The following is a 14,357-nucleotide window of genomic DNA, read 5'->3' on the forward strand; positions in this document are numbered from 1 at the left end:
ACAGGAGCTTACTGCTACACTACTTATGGCTACACTGCTGCTCATATATAATAATCCAGCCTCCAGAAAGAGAACAGCACAGATCTCCCCCCACACAATGGACTTTTCCAGCTCAGAAACAATCTGCCAAATAGTAACCGACAACATCTCCACGACCACCCTTATCTAATAGGGCCAGTGCTTTATTACTGATACATGGAGGAAACTAAATGTATGGAAGAAAGGGTTTTTCTGGTTGTTATAAATAAGGAGCTTAGCCCTTTTCTATATGGATTATTACAGATTTGCTTGTCATTGACCTATGCACCACCTGATCGTTGAGACACATCTCTATGTTACTACATCCAGTCCCTGCACCCTACATGTGAATTGCCTGGTAGACCCAATCCCATCCATGGAGACTGTGAGCCCGGCCTCAACCCCATCCATCGAGACTGTGAGCCATGAACTCAACCTCAGGAACAGAGACTTGAGCTCTGACCCCGAGCCCCCATCCATAGAGACTGTGAGCCCTGTCCCCAACCCCTGCCATAGAGACTGAGCCCGGCCTCAACCCCATCCATGGAGACTGAGCCTAGAACCCAATTTCATCCACAGAGACTTGAGCCCTGACCCTCAACCCCATCCATAGAGACTGTGGTTCTTAACCACAACCCCAGCCATAGAGACCATGAGCCCTTACCAATTCCATCCATAGAGACTGTGAACAATGACCCCAACCCCATCCATGGAGACGGTCCCAGCCCTATCTATAGCTACTGTGAACCCTGATTCCAACTCCATCTATGGAGACTGTGAGCTTGGACCCAAACTCAATTAATGTAGACTGTGAGCCCTGACCTCAGCCACATCCATAGAGACTGTGAGCCCTGACCTCTCCCCAACATCAGTGTCTGACCTCACGAATACTCTTCTGGATGAATACAAAGAAATGCCCACAGAAGTTGTTATAACTTTAAAATGGGGGAGCAACTCCTTATAACAGTTAGTTTAAGATGGGATGACTTAAAATCTTCAGTAGGTGGCATGTAGAGGCCCAATAATTTTATTTGTTCAGAACCTGAACACTGTTATCTGTACACAGAGCAGCTATAATCAGGTATGAACAATAGTTAACCCCCCTGGCATGTTGTCTGTACATAAAGGGCACAGATCCCACCACATACCTATGAGCTCTTTTTAATATCCCCTTGAAATGGAATCGGTGAATGGGTCAGAACAGAATTGTTGTCTCACCTTAAGATAGTAAACCAGAAGCTCATTCAGGGCAGGGTCTGCATTTAAATTAACTAAGAAACATTTATTATCTCCGACTTTAATCCCTGAGGATTGCAGCGAGATGCCGAGACTTTCCAGCTGCTTCTGTCGCTCCTGTAATGGAAGGAAAAAACAGAATGAAAATGTAAACATGCATACAAGTGCGGGGGAGAAAGATGGCAACGCCCAGAGAAAAAGTGACCTAAGCCTCTGGTGTATATTTGTGTCTGGCCTCTTACACATTGTGACCAGCAGATGGCGCTGTGCAGTCACTGAACCGGGTGAAAGCAGTAGTAAACAAGATAAATTAGTGTGGAAGAGAACCTCGTGTTTGCCCTCAGCAAGCAGTGTCATCCTCATTCCAAGCTATGCAAGCAGAAATCTAACACACAGTCATTGCCTTAGGCGGATGAAGCGTATGGCCGCCCCTGTGGATTATGCTTGGTATTCTTTATGTCATATTCTTTTGGTGTTCCATTGTTGGGTCCAAACTATAGGTACCCCATGGATTCAGTTGCAAGAGACATGCTAGAACATAAACCCTGTGTTACGACTCTGACCAGCTTTAATTAATTAAAGGGGTTATCCAGGATCAGAAAAGCATGGCAAAGAGGCAAAGACTATAGTAGATAAGGGTCCATATACACAGAAAGATTATCTGCCAAAGCTTTGAAGCCAAAGCCAGAAACAGACTATAAACAGAGATCAGGTCATAAAGGAAAGCCTGAGATTTCTCCTCTTTTTAAATCCATTCCTGGCTTTGGCTTCAAATCTTTGGCAGATAATCTGTTAGATAATCTTTCTGTGTAAATGGACCCTAAGGGAGGGCAATGATGATGGGTTTCTTTGGCTTCTGAATACAGATCATGTTTGAACAGGTTACATAGGATTAAAAAACAAGACTGTCTTCTCACAAGCAGCGCTACTCTTGTCCTGAGTCTTTGAGTGCTACTACAGCTCCAATGAAGTGAATAGAGCAGAGTTGTAACGCCACAAGCATAGGTGTGGAGCTTATTTTGGAAGAAGGTGGCCATGTTTTTGTAATCTTAGATGACAACTCCCAAGATTAAAAACTACTCTATACACAGGATGCACCCGAGCAGCAGCAGCAATATGAGACCTCCAAACATATGCAAGTTAAGCGCTTGGTAATGCTCGGAAGTCCCATACAAAATAAATGGAGTGATGGTGAAGCATGCACGCTGCTCCGTACATTTAGAGGATAAATTACTTCTGTTCTTATGATCAGTGAGTCTCAGTGGTAAGCAAGATTTCTCTTATCTTATAACTTTTAAGGTTCCATTACACAGGAGGATTATCTGAACAATAAGGTGGACATTGACCCATGTACACTGTAATAGGGCAAGGGATCAGTCGGCAAACAAGCAAACGCTCGCTTGTCAGCTGACCGAAAAAGAATCAGCCATCGGCTACACATCTCCTTGCGTAACTGTAAATGTGTAGCCAATGGCGGATTAACGCTAGGGCCAGGGACTGTTTGTGTAGCTATGTAATAGGCTCTGTTCTAATACATCAAATATAGCGTTTACTTGTGGGATAACCCCTTAAAGTTTTGGTATAAAACTGGGTTAGGTGACCGCCAGCACCTCAGATCCCCAAAAAAACATGCGTGTCTACTGGGAGAAGAGAATTAGCTGTGACCAGACAACACAGGCAGCACTCGCTCCATATTGGATGCAGGTAGACTGACATCTGCCCCTCGTATCTAGAGATCAGCAGAGCATCTAACCTGGGCGACCTCCTCTGTCTTCCGCAGCTTCTCCTCCCATGTAACAGTCATTTCTTGGATGAGCTTCTCGGACTCCTGTAACCGTTCCTTCAGCTCCGGAGCTTTCATAGACTGGGGAAAGAGGAGAACAAGTGTGACACAAGAGTACAACACGCAATGGAAGTCTGGTATTCATGAGAGCACAGGTTTCTGCGTTTCAAGCATTTTTTGAGGATTGATGACACTGCTTAGATATAGAGGCCATTATATGAAATGAAGCAAAAAGTTGGGGATCGGTCACTCTGAAGTGTGCCAGTTTAGGAATTTATAATCGGATGATGTTAGAATGGACCCTCCAGTCAATGGGACTGATACAGGGTCTCCCGTTCTCTATTTAGACCCATTGGCATTGAGAAGTGGAGATGAACCCATGTTGTACTCAGGATCCGAGACGCACAGTATAGTATGAGATTTCATTCTTGTGCGACTTTTCTTTCAACATGTACAATGTGCTATCATGGCAGAGTAACAGGTCATTCACACGCTCCGTATGTGCGGACCGTACAATGAAGACGTGCTAAAGAATGGACTTCGGAACTCCCAACATTATCACTCGTTATGATGTCAGGAGTTCCAAAACTGTTTAAATTTTAGCACTACTGCACTGACACAGCTGCTCGGCTGTGACAGTACAGTAGCGGGAAGATTTAAACAGTTTCATAACTTGAGATCGGGAGTTCTAAATTTTAATCCAAAGCCATAGTCCAATGCACGGACTGTGACTGTAAAATGTGTCAATGCCCCCTTGGAGTATGGAATAGGCTGAAAGGGGTTATCCAGGACTTAAAAAAAACGAAGATAATTTCTTCTAGAAACAGCGCCACTCTTGTCCTTAGTCTGCATGCGGTTTTGCAGCTAAGTTCTGTTGAACAGAATAGTGTTGTAATATCACACACAACCTGAGGACAAGGATGGAGCTGTTTTTGAAAGAAAGCAGCTATGTTTTTTAAACCTGGATAAGATAACCTTTAAGAGCAAAGTCTACTTAATACATGATTGTAGTATACAGTTGGCTGGGATTGGAGCAAAAATCCCAGAGCACCTAAGTGGTTAGAGAGCGGAAAAAGGTCCCCACTGTCACATGATCTCATCATGCCTTCGTGTCTTTAGGACAGACAAGGGTTATTGAAGGCCTCTTGTGATTATACTTCTATAACATCCTACCAGAGACATCATAATTTAGTCAAGTTCCTTAGGAGGATTACAAATTTAAGTAAAGAAATACAAATAAAATACTGTATTAAAAAATTATTATATTAAAAATCCTAATCCCACATGCTAATAAAAAGTATTAAAAAAAAAAAGAAACAAGAAAGAATGTCAGAGAAGTCAAATAGGAAAATACTGAAAGGCAGCAGGAAGGAGTTAACAAAAACAGGAAGGCGATCCTATGGTAATTTACTTACTGGACCCTAGGGGGCGCTGCCGCCTTACACTACATATGGCACAGACACAAGTACAAAATGCGGAAGCTGTAAAGCCTGGGACTTTCTGTCTCTTGGAAAAAAATCAAGTAACTTACAGAAGACATAAATCCCCTAATATTTGTAAGATAAAAGAACCGCAGAGTTACACAGAGGACAGATCAGTGACGTGGGGCTGACCTCGGCCTGTGTGAGCTGATCCCTCAGCTTCTCCACCTCTTCACGCAACTCCCGGATGATGCGTGCATTGGGATCTTCATTCACAACGGCGTGATTAACTATGTTTTTGGCCCGATCGGCATACCGTAGCGTGGAAAGGGTCTCGTCGTAGTTATCGGCTGCAGGGCTGACTGTTGCCACCATGGCGGTCTTACTGTTACCGCCCAGACTGTCCTGAAATTACGTACAAAAGTGTAAGAAGAAAACAGATACGATATTGTGAACGCTCCCGTATAATGAGACACTTACCTTCAGCAGCCATGTTAATACAGAGTCCCGATACGGAACAAACTTATTCTTGTTTTTGCCAGCCCCTTGATCTGCCAGCGCAGAGATGACAAGCCCCAGGGTGGTGAGGGACCTAAGCAAGAGAGACGCATAAACATGCAAAATGTGATACCGCAAATCTTTATGTTGTGCGATCAAAGTGATTGTGTAGCCCTGGCCTGAAGCTGATTTACCAATGACTTTATAGCCTTTAAAACTGCTCATCCTGAGCTTCCCAGTTCATTAATAGAAAAAGAAACTGCAGTAAAAACTGGCAAACACGTAAAGCGGCAAAAGTAAGGAGGAGAATATATACATAAAAAAAAATTATATATATATATATATATATATATATATATATATATATATATAGATAGATATAGATAGAGAGAGAAACAATACTAGTAGGAAACCGAGAACATAATATTAATTAAAGGTGTTATCCAGACTTACAAAAACATGGCTGCTTTCTTACAGATACAGGACATCTCCTGTGCTTAGGTTGTGTGTGGTTTTGCAGCTCAGTTCCTTTGAAGTGAATGGAGCTGAACTGTAATACCATACAAAACCTGGGGACAGAGATGGCGCTGTTTATGTAAGAAGCTGTGCTATTTCTAATCCTGGACAACCCTTTTAAGAACCTAAACCAAGAGAGTAGAGGGAGAAAGTCACTGCCAGACTTCTCTAGCGGTGGCTTACCTCCCTGAGAACAAAAGCATCAGACAGTTAAAATCCAATATGCCTGATGTCTTTCTTCCAGAATGTGGCTGGTCCTGCCAAAATAGACACATCTATTGTGTACAGCATGGCCAACTTTACATATAATACTGGGCAATCGTTGCTCACAGTTTAGGTCTATGCAAAAACCAGGAGGATCAGGATGAACCCAGCACCTCCTGAGCATTGCTCGCTAGCTGGACAAAGATGGTGAAATAAATTGGATACAGCTCTTAGCTATAAGTGTGGCAGTATCTGTGGGCGATCCCCTGGAGTGGCTCTTCAGCACTCAGCTCGGAGCTTCGGCATTGTGGGTAATCACTATACACGGGGGATTAGATGTGAAAAGTGGGCGCCGATCACACAGTTACCTCTGAATAGATGCGGCTCATAAAGAACACTTTGCCTAATCCCTGTCCCACAGGCGGCAGGTGCGGGCACACTCACTTGTTGATGTTGCTCCCTTCCTTCAGACGCTCCCCGGCTGCTCCAGTCTTTGTGGCTCTCTCGCTCCCGGCTAAATCCACCAGACTCAGCTTACTCACCTTCTCACCTGAGGTCTGGAAAGAGAACAGACAATGGAGGATAAATCAGCGGAAACGCCATGCCGTAAATTATGTACGACTTAATGGAGGACAAATCCCTCTGCCATTATAGCGGCACACGAGTCATAATCCATAGGGGATTCAAGCAAACACAGTGCCCTCGTAATGCGGGCCTAGCCCATCCTCAAAACCATGGTAAAATCTACACCCAAAATAAAAGGGTATGCCTTCAGGTTTTAGATTTCAGAGGGAGAAACTCATTGCGTGTATGAGACCTTAGAGCAGGGATGGGAAACTTGCGGCTCCCAGGCTGTTACTAAACTACAATCCCCAACATGCCTGGCCAGCCAAAGCTTTAGCTATGCAGGCATCATGGGAACTGTAGTTTTGCAACAGCTGGAGTTACCTATCGCTTAGGGCCCCTTCATATGTTAGGCTGGGTTCACACTATGCTTTTGCAATATGGTTTTTCTAAACAAAATTTGAAAAAACGGATGAAAAACGGATGCATGTGTGTGCATCCGTTTTGATCTGTTTTTTTTTTTCATTGAATTTCATCATAAAAAAAGGATCCGTTTTTTTTCAACGTACACAAAAACATAGTTTAAAAAAAAAAAGGATCTTTTTTTTTTTATAATAATGGAATTCAAAGGAAAAACGGATCAAAACGGATGCACACACATGTATCCGTTTTTGGGTAAAACGTAGTGTGAACCAAGCCTCAGGAAAATCTATCTGGAAATCCAGATAGATTTCTTGACCCATGGGGTTCTATTGGGCACGGATATCTTTCAGGATTTTTCCGGAAGGGTGCACATGCCAGAAAATAGGCCCTGAAAATATAGGAACATGTCTGGAATTCTGACATGGAAACCCTATAGTGGCATCCAGAATTCCAAACAGCTCTGAATGCGCATCCGGAAACTGTCTGGAATTCCGGATGCATTGCTTGGCAGTTCAGGCAAGTGGTGCTGGGTAAGGACGCTGGCCCTTTAACTGTACGTGCTCCTAATCAGAAGCCCATACAGTTAAATGTGACGCAGTGTTTGACAGGGTCGAGAGCTATAGGCCACTCTCCCCTCAGCGTTGTGGTCGTGTCACTCGTGCGCTCACAAAGCCAGGAGACAGAGAAGCCAGGGGGGGCACCACGGTAGCCTGAAGCAGGTGAGTATGTGCCTTCCTGATCAGTGTTACTTGACCATAAAACAGCAACAAACATGTGAAGGGGGCCTAAGAAGTATGGAAGTGTTTTCTAATATTTAAAGTGTCACTGTCGTTGTAACTTTAAAAATCTAAATCAACAGTAGATGTGATATAAACCAAGTATGCAAGTTACATTTACTTTTTTCGTTATCATAGAAAACACAGCACTTCCTGTGGTTACTTTTTTTTTTTTTTTTTTTTTTTCAACCAACACAAGACTAAAAAGCTTCAGGAGACCGGACCTGGATTTCTGGTAAGTATAGCTTTTTTTTATCGCACGATAACAAAAAAAAAAAAAAATTAATATTGCAAACTTTCTTTATATCACATCTACTGTTGATTAAGATTTTGAAAGTTATAACGACAATGACACTTTAAAAATCCTAAAAGTTACACCCTATAAAGGAAAAAGAAGTAGTTCATAAGCACCTCATATAACTCAAGGGGGTTTACAATGGGAAAGACTGGTTCCCACTTTGCTAGCAACAGCCTGGGCACAGTTATGGGATCTATGGATTCCTAACCTAGTCGGTCAGGCTGAGGGTCATCTCTGCATTCAGAGGCATGAACCCCAATGAAAAACCTGTAACATGACCCCCAGTATTATATGCTATTTATAATACTGGGGTCTTTATATGTGGTAGGTGGGGCTGCAGACCATCACAGACAGAGTGATACCCTGCTCATCACCCCCCTCTTGTATAAGCAGAATTGCAATTGGTGAACTGTGTATTTCAATGGTCTACAAATAAGAGCTGAAATCTGAACGTAAAATATAGAATACAACGCCAGCATTAATTCTGCTATAATTTAATAAAAATTTGCTAACAAGTTTTGATTCTCGGGAAAATTCGCTAAGGCTGCACTTTGATCCATTTTTTCACTGACTTCCATTAGAAGAAAAAAAAAAAAAGATGTGGTCGACCACATTTTAGTCCATGCATTTTGATCCGTTTTTTGATCCTTTTTTTATAATGGAAGTCAAAGGAAAAATGAATCAAAGAGGATGCAAACAAATGCATCCACTTTTTCATCCCTTTTTTGCATAGTGTGAACAGTGAGGAAAAAATGTACCAATCCCTATTATAAGTACAAGCTGTGACAGGAAGTTGTGTCATTATCGGCCTGGAAAAACCACGCCTGGATTTAGTAATGTTACTATGGAAACCAACAGCACTGTGTACAATCACAGCAGCTGGACTTCCACCTCCCTATATTCCCTAGGCCTCATTACCCGTAGCAACCAATAACAGCTTCTAAAACTGCAGTGAGAAAATGAAAGTTGAGCTGTGATTGGTCACTATGAGCAACAATACTTTTGATAGAAGCTGATTTGCAATTGGTTGCTGTGGGCAACAACGCTGATAGACGCTGTCCTGTGGATGGTTGCTATGGGCAACAAGAATGATGAAGCTGCACTGTAACTGGTTGCTATAGACAACAAGACCGATAGAGCCATGTTTACACTGTGTTCAGTGAACACATACGGAATTTGTGCCAGGACCCCCCACCTTCATTACACTACCGTATAGTACCTGATGATAGATAGATAGATAGATAGATAGATAGATAGATAGATAGATAGATCTCATACACACACACGCTTACATACACACACTCCTATAGGCAAGGAATGAAGCAGTGGTTGAGTATGTGCACTGACATGCTATTCCCGATGTCAAGATCACAGGGGTCTCAGCACTTAGACCCCCACAATCCCAGTTTGTGGACTTGAGGTTTTCACTATATTCACTACAATGTAACATGGGACCTCTGTGACTCCCAAAACCAGCAACCACAGTTCATGCGAAAGCGCCCCGACGCTGACTGATGGTGGCGGAAAGCCGGGGACAGATCCAGGCTGTTTTGTCTTCACAGTTTACACAGTAATAGGGAAATCCCTCATCAACCGGGATTATCCACGTAGCAGATAAGAGGAACACAGGAAACATCCATTAGTGTCAGGACGGAAGTGTCCGGCAATAATCTCAGGTCTGCTGAGATATGTGAATAATGGGGAAGATGAGCTAAAGCCATAAGCCCCATCGAAAAGCACCGACCAATTATTGATTAACTAAAAAGATAAATCAATCTATTTATCTATCGATACATACACACATTGGGTTATTTTTTTTTATAAATTATCTATCTCACTCGCTAGCTATAATATTCAATTAATGTAAGGGGGAAAAAAACTATTCCTCTGTAAATGTCAGGTTGCATTTTATGATTTCCTCCTCGGCAGCTGGCAGTGACTTCACCCCCATCAGTGAGGAGAATACCAGCGAGCAATTATTTACATGTGGTGTGACCATTGTAACCCGAGAGTCTGCCGGCCGCTGACATCTCCAGTTTACACACAGCACAGACTGACATTCTCCAGTGGATGTGATGACAGCCCGGCTTGTAATGGACTCCGGCCCACCATAAGGGGCAGGTGACATTGCCCCCACATGCCCCAATGATAAATCTTACTTTCGTCAGCCCAGTGTTATACGTTTGGCACATTAGACCTAGCAGAAGATGCAAGAAGAACCGACCGCCCACCTCTGGGTTACACGCAGGGGCCTAACAATAATAATCTGACTGAGCTCCCTCCAAAAATGAGAAACAACGTGGTGCTGTTGTAGTGCTGTCACCACTTGGTTAAAGAGGGTCCCAATGGATCAGATGTCAATGACCTCTATGGAGAAACAGCAGCAAGGTGCATCCGAAGACACCACCACATGAAGGCACATGGAAGCTACGTGCTAAATGCTCAGTGCAAGAGTGAAGCACAAAGAGCCAAGTGAACCTGGAGCTTAAGTGTAATAGCACACACAACAGGATGACATTGTTCTTACATCACGCTCACTACTTCTCCATCTCCTGTAATGAAGGCAGATTCGGAAGAGAAGGCATTTAGAAGGCACTTCTATCTGCTTGTTCTAGTGAATGGCGGGGACATGAGCACCGACACCCACAACTCATGAAAACTTTTGAAATGTAATTTTTTTTTTTTTAAATACCACTCCAAGATTTCTATTGTGCATGCATTACATACAAGACTTCTTAGATATTATAATCAAACATAGTAATATCCTGGAGGATTTAAAAAAAATAAGAAAGTTATAGTTGCTAAACGTAAAGAAGCAACATTAACAAAAAAATGTAGGCAATCATTATGACTCCAAAGGCCTGGGAACTAGGGGTTAATGGGTCATGGCTTCCTTATCTAGGACTTGTAGGGAGGCTGCTGGGAGCCTGAGGAGCTCAGTGTTCTCCATTATTCTAGCAATGCGTGAGGGGTCTCAAAAGTGGCGCCTGAACAGGGTTCAGACACGGATATTTCAGAAGAGTAAGCAGCGTGCCAGAATCAGTGACCCAGCACCCCAAACGATGCTACCATTAAAGATGCTATAGGCCCTCTGCAAAAAAAATGTAACACCTCGGGATTATCAGGTGCCAGACTGTGGCCGCCCCTTTAGTGTGGTTAGTTTTATCCCTCCCGAGAGGTCAGGGCTGCTGGTCAGTCACACATCTGGACCAGTAGTACAGTAAGGGGTTAATCATCACGGACTTGGCACAGTAGGCAGCGCCATTAGCTCATAGCACAGATGTTACGGAGGAATTCTGAGGCTGCGGAGACACGGCACAATCTGGAGGACACATTCCTTGTCCTGCCCTCGCTGTGTTACATGAGGTCATCCTTTAGCTGCACCACAAAGAATAGATAAGTGGCCCTGTCACCCCGACTGCCAGGAGGGGAGGGGGCGCTATAAATGTGGTCAAGGTCATGGGGAGAAGAAGAGCCCGCTGGGGGGTAGTGGGTGATTTACAATGTAAGGGCAGAAGTCAATGGACCAGATGTAAGGGAAGCAGAAGACACTCTGCTGTGGATGTGCACCAGACGTCCCCCTCGAGATGTGCATGTGCCCCTATAACTTAATGCATAGTTCAGCAACCTGTGACTCCCCAGCTATTGCAAAACTACAACACCCATCATGCACTATGTGGGAATCGTAGTCTAACAACATCTGGAGATAACACTGCAATAAAGGTTATGCAGAATAAAAAAAAAAAAAAAAAACACGGCTGCTTTCTTCATAAACAGTGCCACCCCTGTGCTCAGGTTGCGTGTAGTATTACAACTTGGCTCCATTCACATCAAGGGAACCCAGCTGCAATATAATTCACAAACTGAGGACAAGAGTGGTGCTGTTCCTGGGACAAATCAGCTATTTTTGTTTTGAATCCTGGATAACAACTTGAATGGCTGTTTCCTCTGCTTGCGGTCAGTGAACAGAATGATCCTAGCTAAAACACAGAAGAGAATGAATATTTCTCAGGGTGATGGTTTGTTACATTGTAACCAGTCAGGACAATCCTGTGTGTGGGCTGAACAGGCAGGAGACCACACCGATACATTGTAGCAAACAAACAGACGAGATGAGTGCATAATAATATACAATAGTATACAATAGTAACAATGCTGGAAGCAGAGCATTATGGGTATACGCTATGTAAGAAACCAATAACCCCGCACCTGCACAGAGCCGTGCTGCCTGCACGCACTATAAGAGATACTGATGGAGATACAGTGACAGCAGCACAGGAAGTGTCAGAGGTGAAAAACGATAACTGGATGACAAATTCTGCAAGAATCGGGTAACAAAAGAAGCCACAAGAGAATATCCCCTCCCCCAGCAACACCAACCACACGCTGAGAAAGACTGCGACTAAAGACTTTCATCACAGGACCCCGCAACCTACCATATGACCATCAAACACCTCTCCTGAAATACTCTGTACAGCTGGGAGACCCTGCTCCTTGATACTCTTAGTATGTGACCTCAAGATCATCCTAAAATACTCTGTACTGCTGGGGACTCCACTTCTTGCACGGTCAGACTGATTTCCAACTTGACCCCATCCCCTTCTGACACTATATAATCCCCTGTATGTCCTCTGCTGCCCTCCCTATCATCACACACTTCTGAAATACGTTGTGCTGCCATATACTATTGTTCCTTCCTCCATTCTCTATACTCCTCTTGTCTCCATTCTACTCCTCATCCCACAATCCTGCTGTTGTCACATGCAGCCCCGTTCATCTATCTCTCATAAGATAAGCACTCTTATCTCCTGAAATACTCTGTGCTGCTGGTGACTTTTAATCCTCTCACCTTACAGTACCCATTTATGACAAACACCCCCCCCCCCCCAATTCGATTCCTTATCCCACGATTCTGCCATTGTCATATCTAGCCCCGGTCATGGCCCCTCCACTAGATTATCTCTTGAAATACTCTGTGCTGCTGTGGACTCTGTGCCTTCCATTAATACATTATTGTACCTATGTTAATGGCCACAGTTTTATTCATTGGTGTTGGAAGGACCACTTACCCCTGACTGTACATCAGTGATGGTATGGGTGAGGATGATGTTGAACACTGCATGTGACCGGCTGCTCTCCTCGTTCATGTTGGTTGCTGCTACCGTACGGGATTTGTTCCCTTCTGACATCAGAGACTCAATATCCTGGAAGGAGAAAAAAAAATGTGTACAAATTTTAAAGAGAAAACCATCATGTGAAGGTCCTGTGCCTAGGCAGCCATCTTGCCTAAGCTGTTTTAACAGCATTTAAAGGGGTTATCCAGCTCTACAAAAACATGTCCACCTTCTTCCAGAGACAGCCCCACTCTTGTCTCCAGCTTGGGTGGGTTTTGCTGCTCAGTTCCATTGAAGTAAATAGAGCTTAATTGCAAACCGCACCTGAACTGGAGACAAGAGTCGTGTTGTCTCTGAAAGAAAGTGGCCATGTTTTTGTAGCACTGGATAACCCATAGACATAGACATGAATGGGAAACATTAGTGGGCATGATCTGTGACCTTTGAAAACAATCAATCATTCTATAGGGAGAGGATGGCTAAAGTGTGAGCCTCCTATATTGTCTTGGGGGTCACACCTTTTACTGTAATGCTGTACAGATCACTTTAAAGTAGTCTCTTCCTTATCATCACAGGCAGAACAGAAAGTCTCAGCTTAGTTTAGTGGCTCGAATGAAAACTGCAAGATTCTGGATTTTAGAACATGAAATTGCTCTTGCTCTTCTATTAAAATGAATAAAGGAGAAATTGAAGCTGAAGCTCCTCCTATATGACCTGTCCAGCTGAAGGTCAGGCGCAGTGTACAGCCCCTGGCATCCTTGTCCTTGTTTAAGGAGTCTCATCAAATGAGAAGTCATATGGCAATAATGGGCAGTATGCACAAAACTTGGGGATTATAAAGGATTAGTGGAAAAAAAACATGCCTACTTTCTTGCAAACACAGCACCACCCCTATCCTCAGGTTACGGGTGGTATTACAGTTCAGCTCAATTCACTTTAAGGCTATGTTCACACGTAAAACTACGGCTGTAGTTCTCGCCGCAGAACTACGGCCATAGTTTTGAGGGGTGGAACATAGCCTTATTTTCAATGGGATCCCGGCCGTATACACTCCGGCCGAGATCCCATGCGGCTCCGGAAAAAACTGACATGTCAGTTTTCTGCGGCCGGAATTCAGTGAATTCCGGCCGCAGAATGACCTGTCAGATCACACAGTGAAGCAAGCAGCTCTGGCCGCTTGCTTCACTGTGGGCTATGGGAAGCTCTGATGCGGGCGCGCGCCGACGCGCCCGCATCAGAGGACCGCGGCCGGAAAGATCACCCAGCCGGTACTTAAAGCGACTCTGTACCCACAATCTGTCCCCCTCAAACCACTTGTACCTTCTGATAGCTGCTTTTAATCCAAGATCTGTCCTGGGGTCCATTCGGCAGGGGATGCAGTTATTGTATTAAAAACAACTTTTAATCCTACAGCGCTGTGTCTAACGGCCGGGGCTTACATTTGCATATGCATTAGGCTGGCACACCCTCTCTGTCCTTCCTCCCCACCCTCCTCAGCATTAGGAA

The 14,357-nt window shown here is 43.9% G+C and overlaps 1 protein-coding gene across 2 annotated transcripts in view; it reads right to left on the minus strand.

The window, feature by feature from the left end:
- KIF13B (kinesin family member 13B) overlaps nucleotides 1–14,357 on the minus strand; it is a 171,986-nt gene that overhangs the window by 110,267 nt on the left and 47,362 nt on the right. For both annotated transcript variants that reach the window (XM_069975804.1, XM_069975806.1), the window contains 6 exons: nucleotides 12,807–12,941; nucleotides 6,121–6,233; nucleotides 4,939–5,050; nucleotides 4,651–4,863; nucleotides 3,008–3,118; nucleotides 1,237–1,371 (listed from right to left, as the gene is read on the minus strand). In XM_069975804.1, the coding sequence (XP_069831905.1) occupies nucleotides 1,237–1,371; nucleotides 3,008–3,118; nucleotides 4,651–4,863; nucleotides 4,939–5,050; nucleotides 6,121–6,233; nucleotides 12,807–12,941 (819 nt within the window). The remainder of the gene's footprint in view (nucleotides 1–1,236; nucleotides 1,372–3,007; nucleotides 3,119–4,650; nucleotides 4,864–4,938; nucleotides 5,051–6,120; nucleotides 6,234–12,806; nucleotides 12,942–14,357) is intronic.

The sequence above is a fragment of the Dendropsophus ebraccatus genome, chromosome 6 (assembly GCF_027789765.1).
Source record: "Dendropsophus ebraccatus isolate aDenEbr1 chromosome 6, aDenEbr1.pat, whole genome shotgun sequence".
Taxonomy (NCBI): Eukaryota; Metazoa; Chordata; class Amphibia; order Anura; family Hylidae; genus Dendropsophus; species Dendropsophus ebraccatus.